The sequence below is a fragment of the Chironomus tepperi genome, unplaced genomic scaffold (assembly GCF_022539635.2).
Source record: "Chironomus tepperi strain 1889 unplaced genomic scaffold, CSIRO-AGI_Ctep_v1 contig_440, whole genome shotgun sequence".
Taxonomy (NCBI): Eukaryota; Metazoa; Arthropoda; class Insecta; order Diptera; family Chironomidae; genus Chironomus; species Chironomus tepperi.
The window spans coordinates 92,567-114,975 of NW_027226562.1; the positions used below are offsets into that span (position 1 = coordinate 92,567).

At 33.5% G+C, this 22,409-nt stretch overlaps 2 protein-coding genes across 3 annotated transcripts; both read right to left on the bottom strand.

Annotated features, from left to right (window-relative positions):
• Window positions 1-129: 129 nt before the first annotated feature.
• LOC139097842 (fatty acid synthase-like) lies at window positions 130-11,106 on the bottom strand. 2 transcript variants are annotated; one of them, XM_070649792.1, is made up of 6 exons: window positions 10,617-11,106; window positions 10,420-10,556; window positions 6,641-6,771; window positions 6,509-6,581; window positions 4,626-6,453; window positions 2,129-4,500 (listed from the first exon to the last, which is right to left on the bottom strand). In XM_070649792.1, the coding sequence occupies exons 1-5, from the start codon at window positions 10,644-10,646 to the stop codon at window positions 4,872-4,874; spliced, it is 1,953 nt and encodes a 650-aa protein (XP_070505893.1). In that variant the 5' UTR covers window positions 10,647-11,106; the 3' UTR covers window positions 2,129-4,500; window positions 4,626-4,871. The 2 variants fall into 2 exon arrangements, with proteins under 2 accessions (XP_070505894.1, XP_070505893.1); XM_070649793.1 differs by lacking the exons at window positions 6,509-6,581; window positions 6,641-6,771; window positions 10,420-10,556; window positions 10,617-11,106 and adding exons at window positions 130-1,413; window positions 1,477-1,826 and having other exon boundaries at window positions 1,889-4,500; window positions 4,626-4,867.
• A 2,775-nt stretch (window positions 11,107-13,881) lies between these two features.
• Window positions 13,882-15,934, bottom strand: LOC139097843 (juvenile hormone esterase-like). The gene is made up of 2 exons (XM_070649794.1): window positions 15,247-15,934; window positions 13,882-15,190 (listed from the first exon to the last, which is right to left on the bottom strand). The coding sequence occupies exons 1-2, from the start codon at window positions 15,916-15,918 to the stop codon at window positions 14,162-14,164; spliced, it is 1,701 nt and encodes a 566-aa protein (XP_070505895.1). The 5' UTR covers window positions 15,919-15,934; the 3' UTR covers window positions 13,882-14,161.
• Between the last annotated feature and the right edge of the window lie 6,475 nt (window positions 15,935-22,409).

Sequence of the window (22,409 nt, forward strand, 5' to 3'; positions counted from 1 at the left end):
ATAAATTTATCAATTTTTCTGTTCTCGACTCCCAATTATCATGCTTCGTAAAGGCAGTTTTAACATCATTTTGATCTACATAAGGCATCAGGCATTGAAAAGAACCATCGATATTGATGAACTCATGTCCTCAAGTGTCTTTTCAGTCATCATTTTATGGGAAAATCTATGAATAAATTGAGGTGATCCATCAAGTTGAATTATTTGTCCTGATTTTCCTTCATTTTCTAGAATTTCGGCTATTTTTAATGCTAAAATGGAACCAAATGAATGTCCCAAAATGATGAATTTTTCAGTATTTTCGTACAGATCAAGAATAGTCGGCCTGAGGCTTTCGACAATTTCATCAATCTGTTCACATTCTGATGTATTAAGAAGTTGTAAGATATATGCTGGATATTTGAATTCTTTGGTAAATGCTCGATAAATTTTGGCTGCAAATCCATAAAATCCAGGAATAACAAAACTTTTGTTCCTTCATAGTCCTCAACATCGTTAACTTTAACTAATGTTTCTGGTGAAATTATGTTTAATGTTTCAGAATCAATCACACCTTCCATCAACAGCTTCATCCACTCAACCTTCTCGGCATCATCATTGACTACATTTCCATTTGAACCTTCAGAACTTTTTGATGAAATGCGCTTTTCAAGTTGACTAAGTGTAAGTGATCGAAGTTCTTGTGATGTAAAGGAAACGTCAAATTCTCGCTCAAGAATTTGCTGAATTTCAACACCCATTAACGAATCTATGCCTAACTGAGTCAGAGTTGAGTCCATTGAAATTGACTTTTTGTCGCGGATTCCCATAATATTGAGAATTATGTCAATTACATTTCCTTTTCTAAAATCTTCCATATGCTTATCAGCCACAACTGTGCTGGAAACTATTAGATCTTGTGACGTAAGCAGCACATCTAGAACTTCTAGGCATGAAGATATTGGTTGTGGCAAAGTTCCACCAATTTCCTTCTCCATGTTTGCTAACTGGAAGTCAGCAAGCATTCCAACATCACCTATTGCACCCCACTGAATAGCTTTTGCAGACAATCCATCACGATGTCTATCCTCAATTATTCGTTCCATGACTGAATTTGCCATTCCATAATTACTTTGACCAGCATTACCACGACCACATGAGACACTTGAAAATACAAAATGTTTGAGATTTGGACATAGAGCTCTGGATACTTTGTCCAAATATTTAGTTCCAAGTGCTTTTGGTGCCAACGATTCATCAAACATTTGTTGATCTAAATTCTCAAAAATTCCATCTCGAAGAACTGCAGCAAGATTGAAAATGGCACCGACAGGTCCTAGTTCCATAGCTTGTTCAATCAAATTCTCACACCCTTGCTCTGTTGCAATGTCTGATGTATTAATGACCACATCCACTCCATAGTATTTCCATACCCTATAATATATCCATAAATTCATTAGCACTTGCATAATCATCTTTATTAATTGCTTTACTTACTCAACCTTTAGGTATTGATTCATATTGACAACGCCTCTTCTTGAATTTAAAACAAGTTTACGGCAGCCTCTTGATATTAACCATTCAGATAATTCCATTCCAAAGCCTCCAAGGCCACCCGAAATAACAATAGACTCATTGGCGCCACAATAGACACGATTCATGGTAATTAAGGGCAATGACCTCTCGTCATCTTCGTGTTGTCTAACTTTTAGGAGAACCTTTCCTATATGTTTACCATTTGCCATGAATCTGAATGCCTCTTCAATTTGATGTGCCTCAAAAATTGTCGTACTTAAGGGTTTTATGATTCCAGCTTTAAGATCTTCCTCAACACGATTGTAAATGAACTAAAAATACGGAAGTTGACCTTTTTATTGTTGTTTATATAAGACAAAGTAACTTTATTTACCTTCATTTCTTCTGAGTCGTCAGCAAGGTCATCAAATATCACAGCCTTCATTGTGATACGCTTTGCTAAGTATCTCATATCTATGTTAGTTCCCATAACAATATCATACTTTCCGATCTCCAAAAATACACCATCTTTACCGAGACATCGAATTGAAGCTTGTAACTTGTCGTCAGATAATGAGTTCAGGACATAATCAACACCTTTGCCTGCTGTATTTTCAAGAACCATTTTCTCAAAAGTTGTGTTTCGGGAATTTCCAATATTTTCAGGTTTCAGCTTTGGAAATCTTTTCAGAAAAAATTCTTCTTCTCTTCAGTGCTGACTGTTGTAAAGACTTCTAGTCCATACGCAAATGCAACTTCAATTGCAGCTTGTCCAACTCCACCACTTCCTGAATGAATCAAAATTTTCTTTCCAGCCTTAATTGTTGTTGTGTTGAAGAATGCAAAATAGACTGTGAAATACACAAGTGGAACTGTTGCTGCTTCTTCCATTGTCCATGAATCTGGTACTTTCCATAAAATTGTATTCTCTACATCATAATAAGTCGCTAAAGCACCAGCTTTTGTACCAATTCCCATAACTTTATCGCCGTTCCTCTTTGTGCCTGAAAATTCAAATCCTAAAATGCTTTGCTGACTCATTGGATTATCACAATCGTCAGGAATTCTTCCAAGTGCCAACATAATGTCCTTAAAGTTCAGTGATGCATAATGAATTTTAATTATGTCAAGATTATCATTATGTACGTCAAGTGAGCCATTAAGCCATGAAAGTGTTGACAAATCTCCCTTAACAAGACAATTTACATAACAATGTTGAGTTTGTGGATGTAAATCACTCATAATTGGCATGTCTAAGTGTCGGTAGCTGCCCCATTTTCCATCTTTGAAGACATTCACAGCATGATTAAGTTCAAGTTGTGATTTAAAGAAATTATCGTTCAAGTCAAAGACATGTGGTGCATTTTGTATATCCATTATGAAGAAGCATTTAAGACGATCAACTGGATATTCACGTCTGATACAATTGATGAATCCTAAAATACCTGAATAATCTCGATTATAAGCATAAACAAGTGTCGGTGCTTCCGATAATGAGACTTTAAGTTTATCAATCCACTCTTTGGTATTGGATGTGATTTCTATGATATTGTTGGAATCAATGGACATTACATCACTTCTAAATTGCAGCATGTGAATGACTTCATTGTTAATTGTGTGAATTTTGGCAACAACTTGAACATTTTCGTGCGGTATGTCTGAAAATTCTTGATTTTCTCTTGAGATTATGTATCCATGTCCACTTATGGATGACTTGACAGCTTCAAAAAACTCTTCGTCACCAATACAATTATTCCTAATGACCAAATCAACACCATTGAATGACGATAGCTCTTCAGAACTAATTTTGACATTTTCTAGTTTAAAATTGTCTCTTGATGTGATAAAAGTGACGTCTGACATGACTGAAGGAATTCCACGCAATGCTTTTGATATATGTCACTTAATGGCTGAATATCATCGACACTTGTTGCATCAATTTCTACGGAAGTGCATTTGGATTGGAATATATTCTCGAGAGCAGTTTGGGTGATAATCTTAGCTGCATCAGCAAGTGAATATTGCTTTGTTGGGAAAAAAGGCACAAAATTGTGAGTTTCAATGAACGGTTCCTTTGGTCTTCGTCTGTTGACTACACGGTTGATTTTATCATGAAACTCGACACCACCAGATTTGATGATTTTCAAGTGTGGGGATATAGCAACATCATACAGAATATCAATCTCTTCCGACTTTTCATCTACTTCCTCTAACTTCTCATTCACTTCCTTCTGTTTCTCTTTAAGCATCTCATAATGCAAAATTGGATCTATTATCACCTTCCTTATATTTGTTGGAAGTGCCAATTTCTTTGTTTTTGCTTGTCTCTCTTCAAAATGTGTCATGCTGTCCAAAAATGTGATCCAATTGTGTATCCATTTAACTTTACCTTTTAATCCATCATGTCGTATTTCCTTGACACCTTTGAATGGACCTAAATGACAAAATCCATTCAGTCGCATTTCTTGGTAAAAATCATCTCCATTTAATGTTAATGTCTTGTCATCACTAAGAACAGTAATTTCAGACATTTCAATGTCATCGACTTGCTTTATGTAACCATACACAACCGGTGAATTTCCTTCAATTATTTCAAATCTTCCTGTACCGCGATGAATTGATATTGTTATAAGCACATCCTGGTTCTTTGTTAATGATGTAGCACGTAGAAAGTGAATATCATCAAAGACAACTTTGACCTTCTCATAATGAGCACCAATCATCATAGAGAATGTTTCCCAAACTAGAAAGATCCAGCCAGTTGCTGGAAATAGAGTACGACCATCGACCATGTGTCCCTGAATGAATTCAAACTTTTTGTCACTTATGTTGATGACAATGTTGCGTCTTTCGAAGGCATTGTATGTGTCAAAATGTGGCACGAAGTGATCTTCATCATGATTCCATTTAATGACGGGTGAGATCATTGGAGTTCCTCTTGACACTGGAAAGCTTACTGGTGGATATAATTTTGATATGTCCATGTCAACTCCATGCTGGAAAAGGCTGGAAAATAAAGTTATTCATTAATTTCTTATGTTGATATTAAGGACCAGGGACGTATCCAGAAGGGGGAAGTATAGACCCTTAATCCCTCCTTCCTGAATACGTTCCTGTTTAGAACAACTTACCCTCCTAAAGAATCCATGAAAAACTCAACTCCATCCTTACTTTCCCTTTGTGTCAAGCTTACATGCACACCTTCCTTTATGTTTCTCTTCAATATTGCCTTTAACAATCCATGTGGTGCTACCTCAATCATCAAAGAATTCTTCGGCAGCATCTCAGTGACTTCTTTGAAGAATACTGGGTTGAGTAGGTTTCTCGTATGATATTCAGCAGATGAGTAGCAAGCTTCTTCTTCATCCAACATGTCCTCAGGATATGTTGAACTTAGCCATTTTCTGGGAACGAACTTTTGGATCTTTTATGATTTCCTGTAGCTTTTCATGTAACTTATGACCCATTTCAATGATGTATCGACTGTGCAATGGAACTCCTGAGCATGCAACTTCTTTGGCGAATATTTTATCATCTTTGAGCTTTTGGACAAATTCATGTATACTGTCAGCAGGTCCACTAATAGTACTTGAGTCTTCACCATTATGGCATGCGATGTCTATGTCCTCAGGAACCATCTCTTCTAATTTTATATGATTTATTCCAACAGCTGCCATTGCACCTTTAATAGTTTGAGATTCTCTACTGGCTTCACCACGTGCATAAGCTGCCAATATTGTTTCTTCAGCAGTCAAACAGTTGTCAGCATAAGCACAACCAAGTTCTCCAACTGAATGTCCAATAATATAATCAGGAACAATATTCAATTTCTTAAGAATGTCAGTGAGTGCAATTTCAATCGTAACAATTCCAACATATGAATGCAAGACATTACTGAATGTGTCCTCGTCACTTGATGTTATGATGTTCTTCAAGTTGATTCCTTTATTCATCAGGATGTCATGACACTTCTCAATTGATTGAGCAAACAATGGAATTTTCAGCAAATCTCTTCCCATTTCAAGCCATTGACTTCCGATTCCACTGTACACAAACACAACTGGACGTCGTGATCCATTGAAATACTGAATATTTTGCTTCACACAAACTGCTTTGCCTTCTGTTTTGTCATTAATGAACATTCCATATCCACGATAAGTATTGGCACTTGTTGTCTGTATTTGAGAATTTTGAAGAAGTGCAATGTGTTCAGCATCAAGTGGACGTTGAGTGATGTCATCAAAAATTGCATTTATTGCAGCTTCTGTTCTGCCTGACCACAACAACATTCTTCCTAGATCATCATCAGGAACACCAGAATTTGACTTGACTTTTGGATTTCCTCTAAATAAAGAATGTGCATTGCCACCTCCAAGACCGAAAGAATTCATTGCAATATAATCTCCAGTCAGATCTTCAACTTCAGTTGCGACTTTGATTCGGTTTTCGGAAAATGCAGGAACATCAGATCGAGGTGACTTTAAGTTGATATTTGGTGGAAATTTCCGACTTTCAAGGGATAGTAAAATTTTTGTAATTGAAGCCATTCCTGATGCTGCTTCAGCATGTCCCATATTTGACTTAACACTTCCAATAACAAGTTCTTTAGGTCGATTATTATTCTTACAAAATACTGCATCAATTGCTTGAACTTCTTCAGGATCTCCAAGCTTAGTGCCTGTTGAGTGAGCCTCAACAAAGTTCACATTTTCAGGATCAAATTTTAATTTGCTATAAAAGTCTTCAATCAGTTTCTGTTGCATGATTTTTGATGGAAATGAAGCTCCTTCTTTCTTAAATCCATCATTATTGGAACTGCTGTACACAACATTAGCATAAATACGTTTTGAGTCTTTACGTTTTTGTAGGAATATAACACAAATTGTTTCCGCACGAGAGAAACCAGTCGCGTTCTCATCAAACGGTCGACAAACTCCGTCGCTTGCCAAAATACCTAATCTGTTGATAAAACAAGTTACGAAATGTGTAAACAATATTCATTCATAAATCTTACTTTGTATATTCAGCTGCTAATCCACAATTCAGAATTAGTTGAGAACCGCCAACTAATGCTGCGTCACAAAGACCTTAAATGGAGATAATAAATGTATAGGAATAGCCCTTAAATGATGAAAATGTCAAATACCTGATTCAATATAGCGAAAAGCACAGTCGAGAGCATATGCGGAGCTTGAACATGCTGTGTCGACTGTAAATGATGGTCCACATAAGCCAAGAGCGTATGAGATTCGATTTGAGAGATAAAAATTAGCATTTCTGTGAGAAAAATAAAATAGATAAAAATTTTTTATGACAATGAGTCTGCAGAATTGAATGATTAGCACATGTGCATGAAGAGTAAACAAAAGCTTATCGAGTAGTTGCATTGCTATCGATGTTATTGATTGGATTAAGAATTTTTTCAAGATGAGAATGTGACAAATATGATTTTCTCATTAGCACCGACAATGACACATCAAAAATTTAAAAACCTTTTGTGGTCAAAGCTTATGTCACAAAATATTTCACAATATTTCATAAGGTGGAGATGAAATAACCAAAATAAAGGAATGTGCGTAGATATATTTATCTTAAAGTCTCAAGAGTTGACGCGAATTCAACTTATTAGACATGTTTTTTGGAAGAACCACTTAGGGAATGTTTGGAAGTTACGTAACGCTTCAACTAGACCCGTAGACCTGCGATCATATCGTTATGTAATAATATCATGAATCTACATTTGAACTTCGTAGCAAAAAGCAATAAGTAATAAATGATAGTGATGTGCAGTACTGGTGTTCATCACCCTTCAGTCTCGCCTATCCAAGTACCCACTCCACCTACCCGTGGTGCATTCTGGATATGCAAAACCGTTCAAGTGGAGCAGTACAAGTGGAGAGGCCTGGCGAGCTCATCATCGTTAGACAATCAATAGCCACGGATGAACCTAGCTAAAGACGGCTTTAGACGTTCTTTTTGCGTGAAAATCAGCATTTGTGCGCCCCAGCCATGGAGTAAGTAAAAGTGTACACTCCTATTTTCTAAGGGGTTTCGCGGAGCTCGAAGTCAACTAGGATTTTTAATGGATCTCTACATAAAATTCGAGTTGACTTCGAGCTCTTCTGTTCCGTAATTTCCGAACATCCCCTTAATGATTTGCATATTTTCGATACGACTATTAACCTTGAACATATGTAAGTGGTGTCAAAATGAGAAAACTTTTGATTTAGAAATTTAACAATTAATTTTTGTTTTCATTAATTGACCTAAATACGTTATGTAAAATACATAATTGAATTTTTTTAAACGAGAAATTACGGACCGCCCTTGAAGATCAAATCAATTATTAACATCAATTAATTGAATTTTTTTATTGTTTAAAAAATATGATGCAATTTATATGCAATGAAATTTGAAGAAAAACATTTTCCCGAGCAACACAAATGAAGATGGCACTTCCACGGACCTTTAATCTATCAATATAATCTCTTTATTAACACCAAATATAAGCTGCCTAAATTTGACGTCAATAAGGTTTCTTCATTTGTGTCGCTCGAGTCATTTGTGCCGTTGGGTTTGGTTGAGTTGCTCGGGTCGGTTGTATCACTTAACATTTATGGTCATACTATGAACGGTTGCACTTGAAAAAAATTAAATAACCATCAAATTGCATCATAATGAACCATTTAATTACAGAATTACCTAAATCAAGCATAAAAATCAGATTTTCTATGCCTCGAGAGGTTTTTGAACTCGTTAATAAAATTAAATTTTATTTGGATGGTTTATGGTTCACAGAAAAACTGGTTTTTGGATTTCCAAAACAAACTTCAACGACTAATTTTGTGCTTAGAGCCCTTAAACATTTTTATTTCTCCATTTAGTTAAGATTTTTGTAATACTTTTAAAATCTATGATGACAAACCTTAAAACCTTGAATGAACAAAATGAAGAAGTTGGACAGTAAATTAATCATTAATTAAGCTTTTTGGTATTTTTGAGCATTCGATGTTATTGTACACATTATAGAAGCAGCCGGTGTTTTAATGCTGTTTTTGTTATTTGTATATTTTTGAGTAAAAGTTATGGAGTAGAACTGGGACAATACAACCATAATCATTAAAGATTCCAATAAATAACGTCTTTATCTCTTAGTTGTCTCAACTGCCCTTATAAATATCAAAATACCTTATTTGGATATTTTTGTCTTTTTTGTATGGAAGTTCAACTAATTTCAACTTGAATCTATGAATAAATTGGTAAAGAAACGTTCGGTAGTTACGTAAAGTTGAAAATAGCTTAATTTTGGACGTTCACATCTGCACCATACTGCTAATTAACAAAATCATTAACCAAAGTTTGTACTCCGTAAAAAATTGTAAACCGTTCCTCCCCACAAGGGTTTTTATTGTCGGTATTACACACAGGCTTGGATCAAGACATTGAAACTTTGGTCTCGGTCTTAAAATCCTTAATGTTGACCTTTCATTCAAATGCCGGCATTGAATACCTTACCCTTACCTCTAAGAGTTACGTAATTTACAAATGTTCCCTAATGAAGTAGCATAGAGCTTCCATAAATACTCTTGAATTGTTTTAAACGTTTAATAATAGACATTTGAATTAATGCTTCTCAAAAACTACTTTTATAATAAATTCCGACAGATAAAAGTACTACATAAACCTTACAACGAGACGAAAGACATTGAAAAGTAATTAATTATTTCACACAAAATCTCATAATAAATGACTTAAGTGCTACGCACAACAATATTTATTATGATATTTCAATTAATGTCAAATCAGATGATCAAATCCCCAAACAACTAATATTTATTTTACAATCTTCCAAAATTCCCCAAAAATACTTCATGACTTTCTTTAAAGAATCAAACAAAAATATTTAAAACAAAAATTTTATTAATTTGATCGTGTGACTGAGTCACATGTAATTTGGCCGTATGTCAAGCAACGTTTAACATCAATTTTCAGTCTTTAAAAAATAAGTTTATCATTCTTGCATATATTTATCAAGTTGTTCTGGTAAGTCCCGAGCACAACAACAGTTTGTTATGACACTGTTACGTAGTCGTAATAACGGAAAGATGCGAAGTTACCCTGAAAGTCGACTTAATTCAACATTGATTTGGACGAGTTATCTAGATCAAGATCATGACCTACTTCAAGAGCAAGATCAAAACCGAGACCGAGACCGAGAGTGAGACAACAGTGTGGAAATCTTCGAAATTTCGGTCTCAACAAGTCTCGAGATCGAGGCTGGAAAGTCATGGTCTCGGTTTCAAAAACCCTTAATTTCGATCCATATTTACAACGAAAAAAAGATTCACCGGTTTGTGTCGCTCGGATACGAACGTAAGAATTAAAAAAGCCAACAAGTTATTCATCCTCGATACCAATAAGGAAGCATCAATTTCAATGCTACTCTCAATAATTATTTAAACTAATAAAAAATATTATAAAGAACGAAACTAAAATATTTTGTGTGATTTACAATTAATATCGAGAATCAAGGAATCATCAAGTGTCCAAGTGTCATAAAAAGGCAAAATAAATTATTTTTGGCATTGATTGTATATTTGACAATATTTGATGTCTAGTAGAAATCTAAATAGAAGCACAATAGTGACATAAAAGAAGATGAAGAAGTGAGAAATCCCAAAAACTTCTCGATCATGCTTTTGATTTTTCTATGAGTTTGAAGACTTAAGATCAGTTTACATACGTAGGCTCGGTAGAACTTGATGGACGCAATCGATGGAATGAGTAATTCAGGGGCGTAGTCAGGGTGACGTATCGAACATAAAAATTGAGGAGCTTTTGAACTTTTGTCTCGAAAAGCCCTAGCAAAGCCCCTGGATACGTCCCTGAACCAAGCCAGCCTTCATATTCTCTTAAACAACTCACCCTAACACAACATATCCATCCTTTGGCGGCATTCTATGTGTAAATGCATCTTTAGAATCAGAAATACTGCAGCCAATAAATACACCGGTCTTACTTCCAACTAAAGACTGCGGTGATATTCCAGCATCCAAAATTGACTGCAATTTACATTCACAATCACAAATCTATACACAATATCAACTATAATTCGTCATTACCTCATACGCGTGTTCTAGAAGCATTCTCATTTGTGGATCTGTCCAATTAGCATGTTTATTCAAGGTCGAGAAGAAAGAAGCGTCAAATTTCTCAATATTGCGAATTTTTCCGAATCTTTTGGAACGTCTTCATGAAAATGCTTCCAGCGACTTTCGTCTTCATCAGTCATGTCGACTTTATTGTATAAATTGTTGGCAAATTCTCTGACATTATTAGAATTCGGAAATCGACCTGATATGCCAGATACTACGATGTCATTGTCGTTTAAATCCATTTTTTGTGGAGGTTTAATTTACAATGGCACTTGCTAATTTATTTGTATGCGATTTTTTTTCGGAGATTTTCGTGAGAATCACTTTAAATCACTGTGTTTTTGAGTCTTAATGTTAATTATTTTAATTTAAAAAATTAATTATATTTAGATCACTTTTGAACTTTCAATTATAGTCGTTTAAAATTCAAATCAGTTGACATATTTGCAATAGAATAGAATCTAGAATTTTTTAAAAAAAATCAAATTTTATTAAATTCATTTAAACTAAAATTTAACTAAACTTATTTAAATTTAATTCTCATTCTTAAAATAAATTTTCAATTAAATTTCGAGTTTTTCACACAAAATATTCAAAAAATCGTGATTTATTCGACTCACTTTATTAAAATTGAATAAAATTGTAAAAATCACAAATTTTTATAGTTTTTAAATTGAAAATAATTTAAAAATTCGTAAATTTCACGATTTTTCAAAAAGTTTTTGATTCTTGCTTTTATTATAATTTTTTAGCACCTAAGTATGTTTCTAAACTTGGAATTGGCTTCGATTAATCTTGTTCCTTAATACAAATTTTCAAAATTTTTCAAAATTTACATCAGAATTTCACTTTTTTATTTCATTCGATGTGAACAACTTTTAAGCAAATTTCTCTAATTTTTCCAGTTCTTAAAAATCAAAATTTACAAATATTTTCAATTTTCACTCCAATCTTTCTTGTCACAACTCTTTATCTCTTTTTCACAACACTATCCAAAATAAAATTCGCGATTGAACCAGACTAAACATTGTGATGAGTCTTATATACCTTCATCTCAGAAGAAAATAATTCTCTTGCTCTTCAAGATTCGCCAAGATTCACTCTCTGTCTATTTTGTCATTTGTTCTGGGATTTTTTTCTAGTAAGGTGTTAAAAATGCTCACTTTTAAAGCGAGCGGAAGATGATCTTCATAAAATGAGACAACAAAGCACAACAATAAAATTTTCTGAGAAGAGAAGATGAAGATGAGAATTTTTAAGCACGTGCTAAGCATTATGATGCGAGAGAATCAACTTAATTCAGCTAAAAGACAAAAAATCTTTCATAAATCTAATTTTTAAGAATTAACACAAAGTCTAGCCTTTGACGATCAAGGATGATTTGTTATTAACTTTGATAACGGAAAACATTTCCCAATATCTCGAAAACATGCTAATGTAAATGTCCAATGAAATTTTATAAGCTGATTGTGATAAAAATATCTTTATTTTTTCTATTGTTTCAATGAGGAATCGCTAAATTTTAATTATCAGTCATAGTGTATGATCTGCGATACATAGTAATACATCTGTTAGAAGGGGAAGTTTTGGCTTCCTATTTTGACTTCCTATTGAGCTTTTGCAGTTTTTGCAAAAATTTGCAAATTTGCTAAATAAATAAACTATATTTACTTAAGGAATATCATGACTTATTGTTATGGACGTATTTATAATAAATGGAATAAACAAAAATTTCTTAGTATATTCATATCAAAACAAATAATTGAAGATGTTATTGGATTGTTATTAGGATTTTCCAGACACCTTTTGAGGTGTTGATATTCATATGACCATTATTAAAAGATTTCTCATGTAGCACGAGCTCTTTTTGGGACATTTTTAGGTTACGACAAAAGGTTTTCCACCTGACTCTGATGCTGGCTCAGTCATCTAGTTTGTACAAATTGTATTTATAATTTATTATATATTTAACTAATAATCCGTCAAATATTTAGAAATAAATATAGATTTCCAGACAATTCTCTCACTTACCATTTTACAGATCTTTTATAGTTTGTACATCGTCTCTTGTGAAAAGTCAATTTGGCGTTAAATTGCGAGATCCTCTGTTTGCGGACTTCAGACAGAGTTTTGAATGTGTCATCGTTGTCAATTAACATGCATGAATTATTGGTCGCTATAGTTAAAATGAAGATGACGTCCATTCGATTCTGATGTAAGCATTTAGAACTTATTTACTTGATTCGTTGGTTATACAGATCAGTTGAGATCCATGGCCTTCCTCAAATAGTGCTTTATCATTGGCTATATTGTTGGTATTCTTTTGCTAATTTTCAATACCAACTGCAATATGAACTTAGAGAAGAAATAGTTACAGATTGTGGAAAATGGTTGTTATTGTCATTCAAGCAGATACGATAAGTGAAAGTGTCAACAATATTTCATCTATAAAAGTTATTGCCTTTTAGATAAAGTGCCAATAATCCATGATGCTAATGACAAAAAATGTAGAATCATTCTGACTAATAAAAACTTTAACACTTTATATTTGTGACATTTGACAATTAAATAAGGAAGAATTTTTTTGACACCTTTTAGTTAATGATTTTAGATACATTTTTTGCACAATATTTGCGAAAACAATTCAAGCTAAATGCGTGTGATTGTTTGCGGCGATCTTTTTGCTAATTTAACATCCATAATATAATTTTGTTTTGATGCTTTAAGTTCATTTGATTGATGATAACTCAAAAGTGAAGAGTTTAACTGAGAACATCTATTGTCCTGTTTAGAATAACCTTCAAAAAATATTAAAAAAGTTAGAGAAAAATTTAAATGTTTATAAATGAATAAAATAAAGCCATTAAGAATAACAATAAATAGTGATCCGGCACGCAGGCCTAAGATGAAGATAATGTTACAGTTCTTGAGACTTGTGGTTCTTTTAAAATTCTAATTGCTTAATTTCATGAAAATAAACCACTAAATGGCTTTTAACCCTAGCAGCACAATTCGTCATACCACATCATTGTCGTAAAAATGGATAAAATTTCGCCGTCACGATGTTGCAACCAAGAGTATAGTTACTTGCGCTACATAGTGCTATCTTTCTGCCACTAGACAGCCATTAGAGCAATGAAGTGCTATTAGAGCAACTTTGCATCTTACCATTAACACTGCGATGCGACGATACTTAAAGAACATGATGTACTGTTTGGGAAAGTAAGAATCATTTTCAATTCAGACCAAAGTAATGTGATCTTTATTTCTTATCTCAAACTATGTACATTCACTGATTTTAAATGTTTAACTACCTACCTGGAAAGTATTTGACATAGAAAAGGCAAGATATTTAGCTAGGTAGTCGTGAGAGTGTACTTAAGCCAGATTACACCCAATCGGTACCCCTGACAAGAGACACGTTGACCCTGCGTCGACCTTTCATCTGATTTCTCGCCATTTCTCCGCCATATGCTTTCCAGATCTAACTAATAAGTCAATAGACAACTGATTTAATTTGGATTAAATCTCTGATCAAAATTATACCAAATATCCATCCTCTCACTTATTGGTCTAACATCAGTCCTCAAATTCAATCCAATATCCATGAAATTTCCATTGCTTCCATAAAGTGGCCAATTAACTGTGACTAAATTATCCTGAATAGCTGTTGGATTTCCAAATTTGAAATAATTTGTCCACAATCTTACAAATCTTTGCTGGACAGTCAAAGCTGGATCATTTTCAGGGACAGCAAGTGGAAAGTTCTCCATACGGAAGAAATAGAAAGCATCATCACCATGCATGGCTTCTGGAAAATCTCTCAAGTTCCATAAAGTCTGTCCAAGACTTAATGCACCGGTGTAACTGAATCGGAAGTGATAAAGTGATTGTTGATTCCAATGGAGTCGGGTTGATTTAGTCACACCAAAGTTAAATTCACGATCTGAGACATATTGAGTCCAACCCCAAAAGTGTGCAGTTGTAATTTGAGTACTTCCACCAAAATATAGATTCCTAAATGCTGCAATGACTTCATTTGCATTATTTGAATTTGGCACTAAGTTCCATTCAGTTGGAATCAAAAGATGTGGATTAGAATTGAATTGATTAAGGAATGATGAATCCACAAACATGTCTGTAATGGAGTAAAGACTCTCCATGCTATTAAAGCCAACCATATAAGGAACTCGATTAATATTTCCGGAAGTGATTAAATTCTTAACAGAATTTGTGAATATAATTGGTTCATCAGAATCAAGAGGATCAATCGATGGCATAAATGTGAATTCATTAAACAGCCTTGGCATCGCACTATGATCATCTTCTGTAACTCTTACAAGAGCTTCAGCTGGAAGGTGACGAAGTTGGAACAGAAGGTCTACATTTGATGAAACTGTAAGTCGAAGTTTTGAAATTGTTTTGTTTACAGACACGGCTGGATTTGATGTAAAAGCATATGAATTGAATAGAGATCCAGAGTGTGATAAGGCTCTGTTGAAGAGCCCTTGAGCTGCACGTGATACGACTAATGCGTGAACCTGAAAATCAAAATGTCAATTTTCATTATCAAAATAGCTCTAATATCCATACTTACAGCAACACCTCCTCCACTGACACCCATAATGCTAACATTGTTAGGATCACCTCCAAAATTGGCAATATTACTTCTAACCCATCTCAAAGCCATAATCATATCTTTAATTCCATAGTTTCCAGGTGCATTCCTATCTCCTGTACTGAAAAATCCGAAAATATTCAACCGATAATTTGGTGTAACGTAAATGACGTCATTTTCATTGACGTAATCAGCTCTTAGAGGTTCAATATCACCAGCACCAGAATGAAGTCCACCGCCATGGAAATTAACAACGACTGCATGATTTGAATGTCTTGTTGTTGGTGTAGCAATGTTGATGAACAGGCAGTCCTCATTTCCAGCATATTCTAAGGTATTCATGTCAATTTGTGGACACCAATTTCCATGATTATTTGCTTGAAAGACTTGAGTCCATGGTGTTGGTGGAATTGCTTGACGGAATCTCAAATTTGCAACTGGAGCTGCAGCATAACGAATTCCTTTGTACGTATATACACTTTTAGTTCCATAAAATTCTTCTCGACCTTGAACTGGTCCGTATTCAGTATTTATTATTGGACCTGGAACTGATACTATTCTTGACGAGTTAAACTTTGGTAAGGCTGGTTGTGAATTTGCGTATGCAAACAATGACAAAATAGCCACAAACAACTTCACTATTAAGTTCATTTTGAAGACTAAATTAAACTCTCAATTTTCAGTTATTTAAAGAGCTTGATAACTACTGGAATTAATTGATAAGATAAATGTATATTAATAATCACGAGATTAATTGATAAAGCTTTAGGGTATACGCTGGTGGGATTTTTATTGATTGTAAAGTGAAACAATGCGATGATTCTGATTTCATGCCACAAAAATAGGTCAAAATCAGCTTTCTTGGTACCGTCAGGGAAATTTCATGTATTACATTTAATTCCGCAATGAATTGGTGCTCTAACGAGTATGTTACCCTAACAGACGATGAGCATACTCCCTAAATGAGTGTACACATGAGCATACTCAAAAAATACAGTTAAGCATGCTCAATTTTGTTCAAGTTATACCATTCCGGCTTTCCACAATTAAGAAGTGATATCAAAATCATGCCCGGAATATAACAATCATATGTATGGGAATCTCTATTATTAAATCAAACTTCTTAGAAACTAAAGTAGTGCTCATTTGTAAGCATTTCATAAAAATGATTCAATATTTCGAAATAGTTACTCCAATGTGTGAATGAACAATTTGTTAATGGAAGCAATATTTAATTCACAAGTATTTCTCATAGGTATTTAAAGAATATTATTCACTAGGGTAATTTGGAGTTGAATGTGACAATGTTTTGTCAAAATGGGAAATATTTGGGTTTTCAAGTAGATTTTAGGTTGTTCTGACTATACTTTCTTACTTCGCTGGTCTTACAAATCAATTGAGATCCATGATCTCCCTTAGATGTAACCTAAAGCTGGTTTAATCACAGGTTTTCGTCTGACGATTGCTAGTCCCAATTCCAATACTATCTAAATTTCAGTTTCTCCATATGACTTCTTGGCTTGCCCGTTGCATTTATTTTCTGTTCATACTTACTTATTTACTTAAACTATTAAGTATAGCCTAAGTTGCTACAAAAGACCTCTAATCTGACTCAATAGCTGGTCGAATCACAAAACTGGTTAAAATTCTCAGTTTTGACATCTAGCTGGCATTTCTTCATTACCGCCCTATGTTGCTTTTGAAGCACCCAGACGTAGTATTCCTTGTGAATTCTAGCCAGGGGCGACTATTCTGCTTTCATGATGTGTCTTCTATCTAAGTATGTTCTATTCATAATTAACATAAAACTTTAAAATGTGTCTAAACTTTTAAAGTAGCAGTTGTTTCCCATTTTAAACTCTATACTAATTACATCACTAGTCTTTATGTGGCCATTTGGACTTTTGTATGTTAAGAATTTCATAATTATTCAATATCAAGCATATGGCATAGTTTCTGCTGAGACATTTAATACTTTATCCAGAAAATGGAGTCAATTCTGTAACGTCAACAAAATCCTTACAAATGTCCTGAAAATTCAAATGCTTATCCAAGTAATATGAAAAATGAATGAAGCACATGTATTTTTCCATGCTAAATATTTTCTTCATTCCAGCACACAATGGAAATTTTCATCCAACAAATGTCCCCTTTTAGCACCAACACACACATGCATTCATCTCGTCCATACACAAAATGACTGGAAAAGAAAGTTTTTTTTTCATTGGAAAATTGATTTCCCACGATTGTATATTTCCTTCCTCAACATACATAAATTCGCTCGCACTGGAAGTACGGCAACGTCCTAAAAAAAAAGACTCATCGGCTGCCCCCGCATTGGAAAATTGTGAGCCGCATAGGAAATTGAAAAATCGTTGGAGCAGGAATTGTTTCCACACCTCAAGCTCTCATCCAGTTTTATTTCACATTAGAAAGCGGTTGAGTTTTCGTCTAGTCGTACATCAAGTTCTTATAATTTTCCTTGTTAATTTCAAATCAAAAAAAAAACTTGGTGCACAAAATAAAATAATAAAAAAAAGTTGCCAAGTAATATAAATTTTTCTCATACAAAATTTTTCTCTTCGTAAAGTCAAAAATTCAAAGTGAAAAAAAAAGTCAAAAGAAAGGCTCTAAAAAAAGGTTTTTCTTTTCATCATTGCAGCCATTCATTCTATATGTGTGTGCAAATATAAGTGAATATAAAGAAGTGATTTTTAAGTTATTTGGCAATCATATCCATCATAACTCTAATTACTTAATCACCATTAAAAATTAGTGAATTTTTGTGTTTATCGCACTTTAAGTTTCTAGTGAGTGGAAATATACGAGTCGGAATCATCGCACAAAGCAAAGTACAAGTTTTGCATCATTAAAACATTCTTCCAAAAACATAATTAACAATAATCGTAGCAGCAAGGAACTGCAAAAAATCGTAAGTTTTTCAAGCTTAATAAAAATTTTCGCAACCCCACCCTCATCTTGCAGGGAATTTTTTTTCTTTCATTCCTTTCTTCCTACTTCTGAGCGAGAAAAATTTCGATTCTCTCAATTTTTTTTTCTTCTTCTATAGCTGCTGCTGTGTGTGCGTAAACCTTCTTTTTTTTGTGTGTCTAATTTACTATTATGAATGGGATCAAAATTGAGTCCGTCATAATAAAGCGTGTGCCACCTTCACATTCATGCTTAAGACAATGATGGAACTTAACCCTGTACAATTTATTGCCATTCTCCCTGTTCTTCCTCCTCATTTTTTTGGTATATTAATTATTATGCTGAAGGTACCGGGAAAAGAGAGTAACAGGACCCAAATTCTCTCGCTGTATAATCTTTTTCTCAATAAACTGCTTTTTTTTTCTCTCCCGTTCGGAACAAAAAAACACGCGCGCCTGACTCAATAAATATCTATGTTGCTCGACATCAGGGAAAGGAACTGAAAGGGCAGAGCAAACTTTCTCTTTAAAAATGGATACAAAATCATTGATTTTAAATCTATTGTCGAGAATTTTTTTTTCTCTTTTTTTATGCTGCCTCGATTCCTTTTTTTCTATTTAAATTAGGTAGCCCCCTAGCTTCATCATCATCATCATTCATGCAAATCTATAAATATACACAGAAAAAAAATTATTTCTTTGTGGTTGCTGTTTACGGCTCTTTTCGACATTATTCCTCGATTTAAGCAATGGATAATAATATAATGATATTCCGGGTACCGCGTTGCTTCCGTTTAACAATGAAAATTGGAAAAAAATGTATAAGGCATGCAATTTCTCATTTTCATTATGTACATAAAGAAAAGAAGCACCAAGGAACGAAACTAAGAACAAAAAATCCATTTTCGTTCCGGTATTTTTATTAGAATTTAGTTAGAAAATATTTTTTTATGGCTATAAAGTGAGAGGAGCAAGCATAAAAAAAGGGGGAATAAAAGAAGGAACGTGGTTGATGGATTGATTACATAGGTTAGGGTTGTAAATGTTTTATTGTACATTAATGGAAGAAAGAAAGTTTTTTTCAGCTTTTTGTGGGTTTTTTGAGAGAATTTTTCCTCATTTTTTTTCCTCGTCGTGGGAAGAGAAATTCGAGGTATGAAAATTTATTAAAGGGTGAACTTTATCAGCAAGTCAGCTAATTACACAGGAATCAATGGCCTGTAAATTGGAGAAAAATTACTTTTTAAGGGAAATCGATTTTGAGTAATTTTTTTAATATTGAAAGTTATTGTAATTTCAATCATTGTAATGTATAGTCGATGCTATAAATGTTTTAGTAGTTAAGGTTGTATGTCTACATTTAGTAATGAATTTGAAATATAGAAATTAGATGTTAAGTAACTTGTACTGATTTATTTTTCGTCTAATAATAGTTCATTCAGAATTATTAGAAAATATTGACAAGCAAGTTCATATAAAAGCTATGGAAGGTCATATTCATGGGTTAGGTAATAGAGTTATTCACTTTTTAGGGGTGGTTAATGGGTCGATCTTTAATTAAGTTGACTTTTTAAAGATGATGTAAAGTCTATGATTTTGTAACAGTTGTAAAGGTTATGCACAGGCAATGAAGGAAATGGGAAGGCTTAACAGGTCATATTACAAGACACCACTCTAAAATTCAAATCCAGCAATCAGCAAAAAAGCAGAAAAAATTACTGAGCTTTCAAAATCATGCTCAAGAGCATCCTCATTAGAGCAATTAATATTTCAATTCAAAACCTTGAGGGCACTCTGTTAAGCATGCTTTTGAGTATGCTCTTAATATTGACTTGCATGCAACACTAGCGAATAAATTATGTGCAATCTTTATAGCGTGACTTTTGTGGTATTCTGCGGTAATTTTAATATGGAAATAAGACGCTAATTCTATAGTCATCAATTGAACAATTTGTATGTTAAAGAAAGTAGCCAGCATGACACTGAAATGGCAGCATACTCTGAGTGGACAAAACACTGCTAGAACTAGTCATTAATCTAGACATTATTTTGTCTTTAACTAGTTATAACCAAAGTAGGGCTCAAAAATTACCGTTAATTTTTTTTTCAAAATAATTTTTGTGAGTAAAATTTAAATTTTTTCCGACCGTTACTTTTACTTTTCTTCATAACATAAATTTTTATTTTAGAATATGTTGAGTTCGAAGTTTTTTGCATTTTAATGACGAAAAACTCAAATTTGAGAAGGCCACGATCTGGATATAACGTACTCAAAATTGCAAAAACCTCAACTTAACTAAAAGCATATTGCATCACAGCTCCATGTAGCAGCATTTGAATGCATACAATCCAATTAGATTGGTTAAAGTTTATTAAATTGTGAAATTCAGCAGATGGTACAATGAACCACACGAAGTGGATTATATTCCACTTTAAAATATAATTCTAAGTATCACAATAGATTTTCTAGTAAGTGGATATTACCGACATGAAAGCATATTTAATATCCATATTTAGTAATAATCTATAGTAATTTTCATCAATTTCACTTATGTACGTCGTTGAAAATTTTCGTTACCCAAAAATAAAAAATATCCAATATAAATTCACAAAAAATAAAATTTAAAATTCTAATCTGGTTGTAAATTTTCCGTACAGCATACAAGACCTAAGCATTAATATATATAAAATAAAATTTAAATTTCAATGAGACTTCGAATTTATTAAATTATTTTGCTAATTCATGCCTAACATTACCAATTTACTCTTGACATTTATGTCGACGATTTCCTTGCAAAGCATGCCTTTATGTGGGTGGCTATAATTGACTTTGTTATAACGAAAAACGGAAGATGAAATGGAGAAAAAAGCTCAAATTCTGCTAATTTGAATAGAATTCAAGTATTTTTATAGCAAGTTCCTAATCCTATTAGATGCCTTTTTCTTTTGAATCATTAAATTTTACATAATACACCTTATTAAATGGATAGGAAAGTAATCATCTATTAGCACATAGAATTGGAATAATTGTAATAATATGAACATCATTAAAACTGTTTTTAAGCAGCACAAAGGGGGATCCATAATTTTCAGCATAAAATTAGATCGAGACCCCTCGTCATGATACCATCAGGGTAATTTTGCATCTTACGGTTAATATGGCAAGACACAGGGACATTTAAGGGAAGAGACACCCCGTCATGGTACCATCGGAACAATCCTGCATCTTATGGTTGATATGGCAATGCACAGGGACATTTAAAGGAAGGGTTGGAGGTCAAACCATCCGGTTGCATCACCCTCACCGTCTTTTAAGGAAAAATTCTTTAATTTGTTATGGAAACCTTAATTTTTTGCGATTTATACACTAATAAACTCAACTTCCACCTCTCCTACTCTCCCCAGCCATGGCCAGGGTGGGGGACAGAGAGTGGGTACTCAGTTGTGCCTTGGCCAACATGACAGACTGTTCAGACTTTGCAATGAACAAAACAACTCATTTTATGTGCAAAAAGCTTTATTTCCTTCAAAAAACGAACAAGGTTAAGGAACCTCAAACAAGAAGCTGCACAAAATTCTCCCAGATCCTGCAGGCACCGTAATTAAAACTTTCTTAAAAAGTTTCATTTGTTAGCTTTCCGAAAAATTTTCTCTTTACATCGTCAGTACGATCTTCTATGTTTAAACAATGGGAAAAAATTAGATGAGAACAAGACGAAGAATTTTTTCGAGTCTTTCAATAAACTTTCAAGGTCTTCAAGAAGAAGCGTTAACTTGAAGACTGTATGAATTTGAAAATATTTCATTATAGATGCTTATAATATTAGCTTTGAGCTTCTGGAATTTTCCATACATTTTAATTTTAAGTTTGTCAACTGAATAAGCAAAAAGGTGACGAGTGGCTCTGAATTCTTAAACAATGAGCATTTCCTGAGGGAGGAGCTCAAGAAACTATAATTTAGCTAATCGTTTCCACTTGGATAGTAAATTATATGTCTTACTAAATGTGACAATTGACATTTTATTTATGCTTATAGAATTCATTTACATTTAAAATTATTTACCTTTTAATTAGCCACAGCTATTATGGCATGAGATTTAAAATGACTGATTTTAATCTTTCTTGTCATGCTGCTATGACGTGAGCTTTTGATGAATAATCATTATATAGAAAATACCTAATTAAATGTAATTATAGTTACTAATACTCAC

Excerpts from the sequence above, each read along its gene's own strand:
- LOC139097842 (XM_070649792.1), bottom strand. The coding sequence starts at position 10,646 with ATGAGAATGCTTCTAGAACACGCGTATGAG. Across the intron at positions 6,582-6,640 it reads TTTTCGCTATATTGAATCAG|GTCTTTGTGACGCAGCATTA; the intron begins GTATTTGACATT and ends TCTCCATTTAAG. Across the intron at positions 6,454-6,508 it reads TTAGCAGCTGAATATACAAA|ATTAGGTATTTTGGCAAGCG; the intron begins GTAAGATTTATG and ends TTTTATCAACAG.
- LOC139097843 (XM_070649794.1), bottom strand. The coding sequence starts at position 15,918 with ATGAACTTAATAGTGAAGTTGTTTGTGGCTATTTTGTCATTGTTTGCA. Across the intron at positions 15,191-15,246 it reads TCAGTGGAGGAGGTGTTGCT|GTTCACGCATTAGTCGTATC; the intron begins GTAAGTATGGAT and ends TTTGATTTTCAG.